General features: G+C 65.5%; 1 protein-coding gene across 1 annotated transcript in view; it reads left to right on the plus strand.

The window, feature by feature from the left end:
- The window catches only part of ATP2A3 (ATPase, Ca++ transporting, ubiquitous), a 24,581-nt gene that overhangs the window by 20,520 nt on the left and 3,093 nt on the right, over positions 1-968 (plus strand). Inside the window, exons 18-19 of the mRNA XM_006761501.2 lie at positions 116-249; positions 570-687. Of these exons, the coding sequence (XP_006761564.1) occupies positions 116-249; positions 570-687 (252 nt within the window). The remainder of the gene's footprint in view (positions 1-115; positions 250-569; positions 688-968) is intronic.

Genomic DNA, 968 nt, shown 5'->3' on the forward strand with positions numbered 1-968 from the left:
CCTGACCCCGCCTGACCCCACCTGACCCCGCCTGACCCCACCTGACCCCGCCTGACCACACCTGACCCCGCCTGACCACACCTGACCCCGCCTGACCACACCGCCGTTCCCTCAGAGGAACTTCCTGAAGTGCTCTGAGGACAACCCGCTCTTTGCCGGCATTGACTGTGAGGTTTTCGAGTCGCGCTTCCCCACGACCATGGCCTTGTCTGTGCTGGTGACCATTGAAATGTGCAACGCCCTCAACAGGTGAGCTGGGGGTGAGGGCATGGCGGCTGAGGCTTCAGACTAGGGCGCTGAGGGTCAGGTGGGGCCCAGGATTGGGGTCTGAAGAATAGAAGGCCCAGGATTGGGTTGAGGGACAGAAAGGGGGTCCCGGCCCCGTGGGCTGAGCGGGCAGCAGTGACACACCCTTCCAGGTGCACTGACCTCCCAGAAGTGCTCCGTCCTCAGACCCGATTAGGAACATGTGAGGCTCAGGCCACCCCTCACCTCCACACGGGGTGGGTGGGCCCACAGCAGGGCTGCCTGCATCCTGGCTCAAGGTGAGCGCCCTGTGCCCTTGGCAGCGTCTCAGAGAACCAGTCGCTGCTGCGGATGCCACCTTGGCTGAACCCCTGGCTGCTGGCAGCTGTGATCATGTCCATGGCCCTGCACTTCCTCATCCTGCTCGTGCCGCCCCTGCCTGTGAGTGGGGCACCCCCCGCCCCATGCCCTCCTACAGCTCCCAAGCGACCAGGTCCAAGTCCTCTGACCTACAGCCCAGGCCTGGGGGCTGGGCCTCCTGGGCCCCTCTGCCCTGGGCAGCCCTGGGGGATGGGAAGGGGAGGTCTGAGAGGTTCACCGCACGGGGCCTGTGCTTAGCCCATGACAAGCCACCGTCCTCCAGATAGGTCCCCACATCGGCAGCCCCCAGACTTGGGGAACAGAAGGGGTGGGGGTCCCCCAAGGGAGGGGCAGGAGGACAG

The sequence above is a fragment of the Myotis davidii genome, unplaced genomic scaffold (assembly GCF_000327345.1).
Source record: "Myotis davidii unplaced genomic scaffold, ASM32734v1 scaffold638, whole genome shotgun sequence".
In the NCBI taxonomy this organism is placed as follows: Eukaryota; Metazoa; Chordata; class Mammalia; order Chiroptera; family Vespertilionidae; genus Myotis; species Myotis davidii.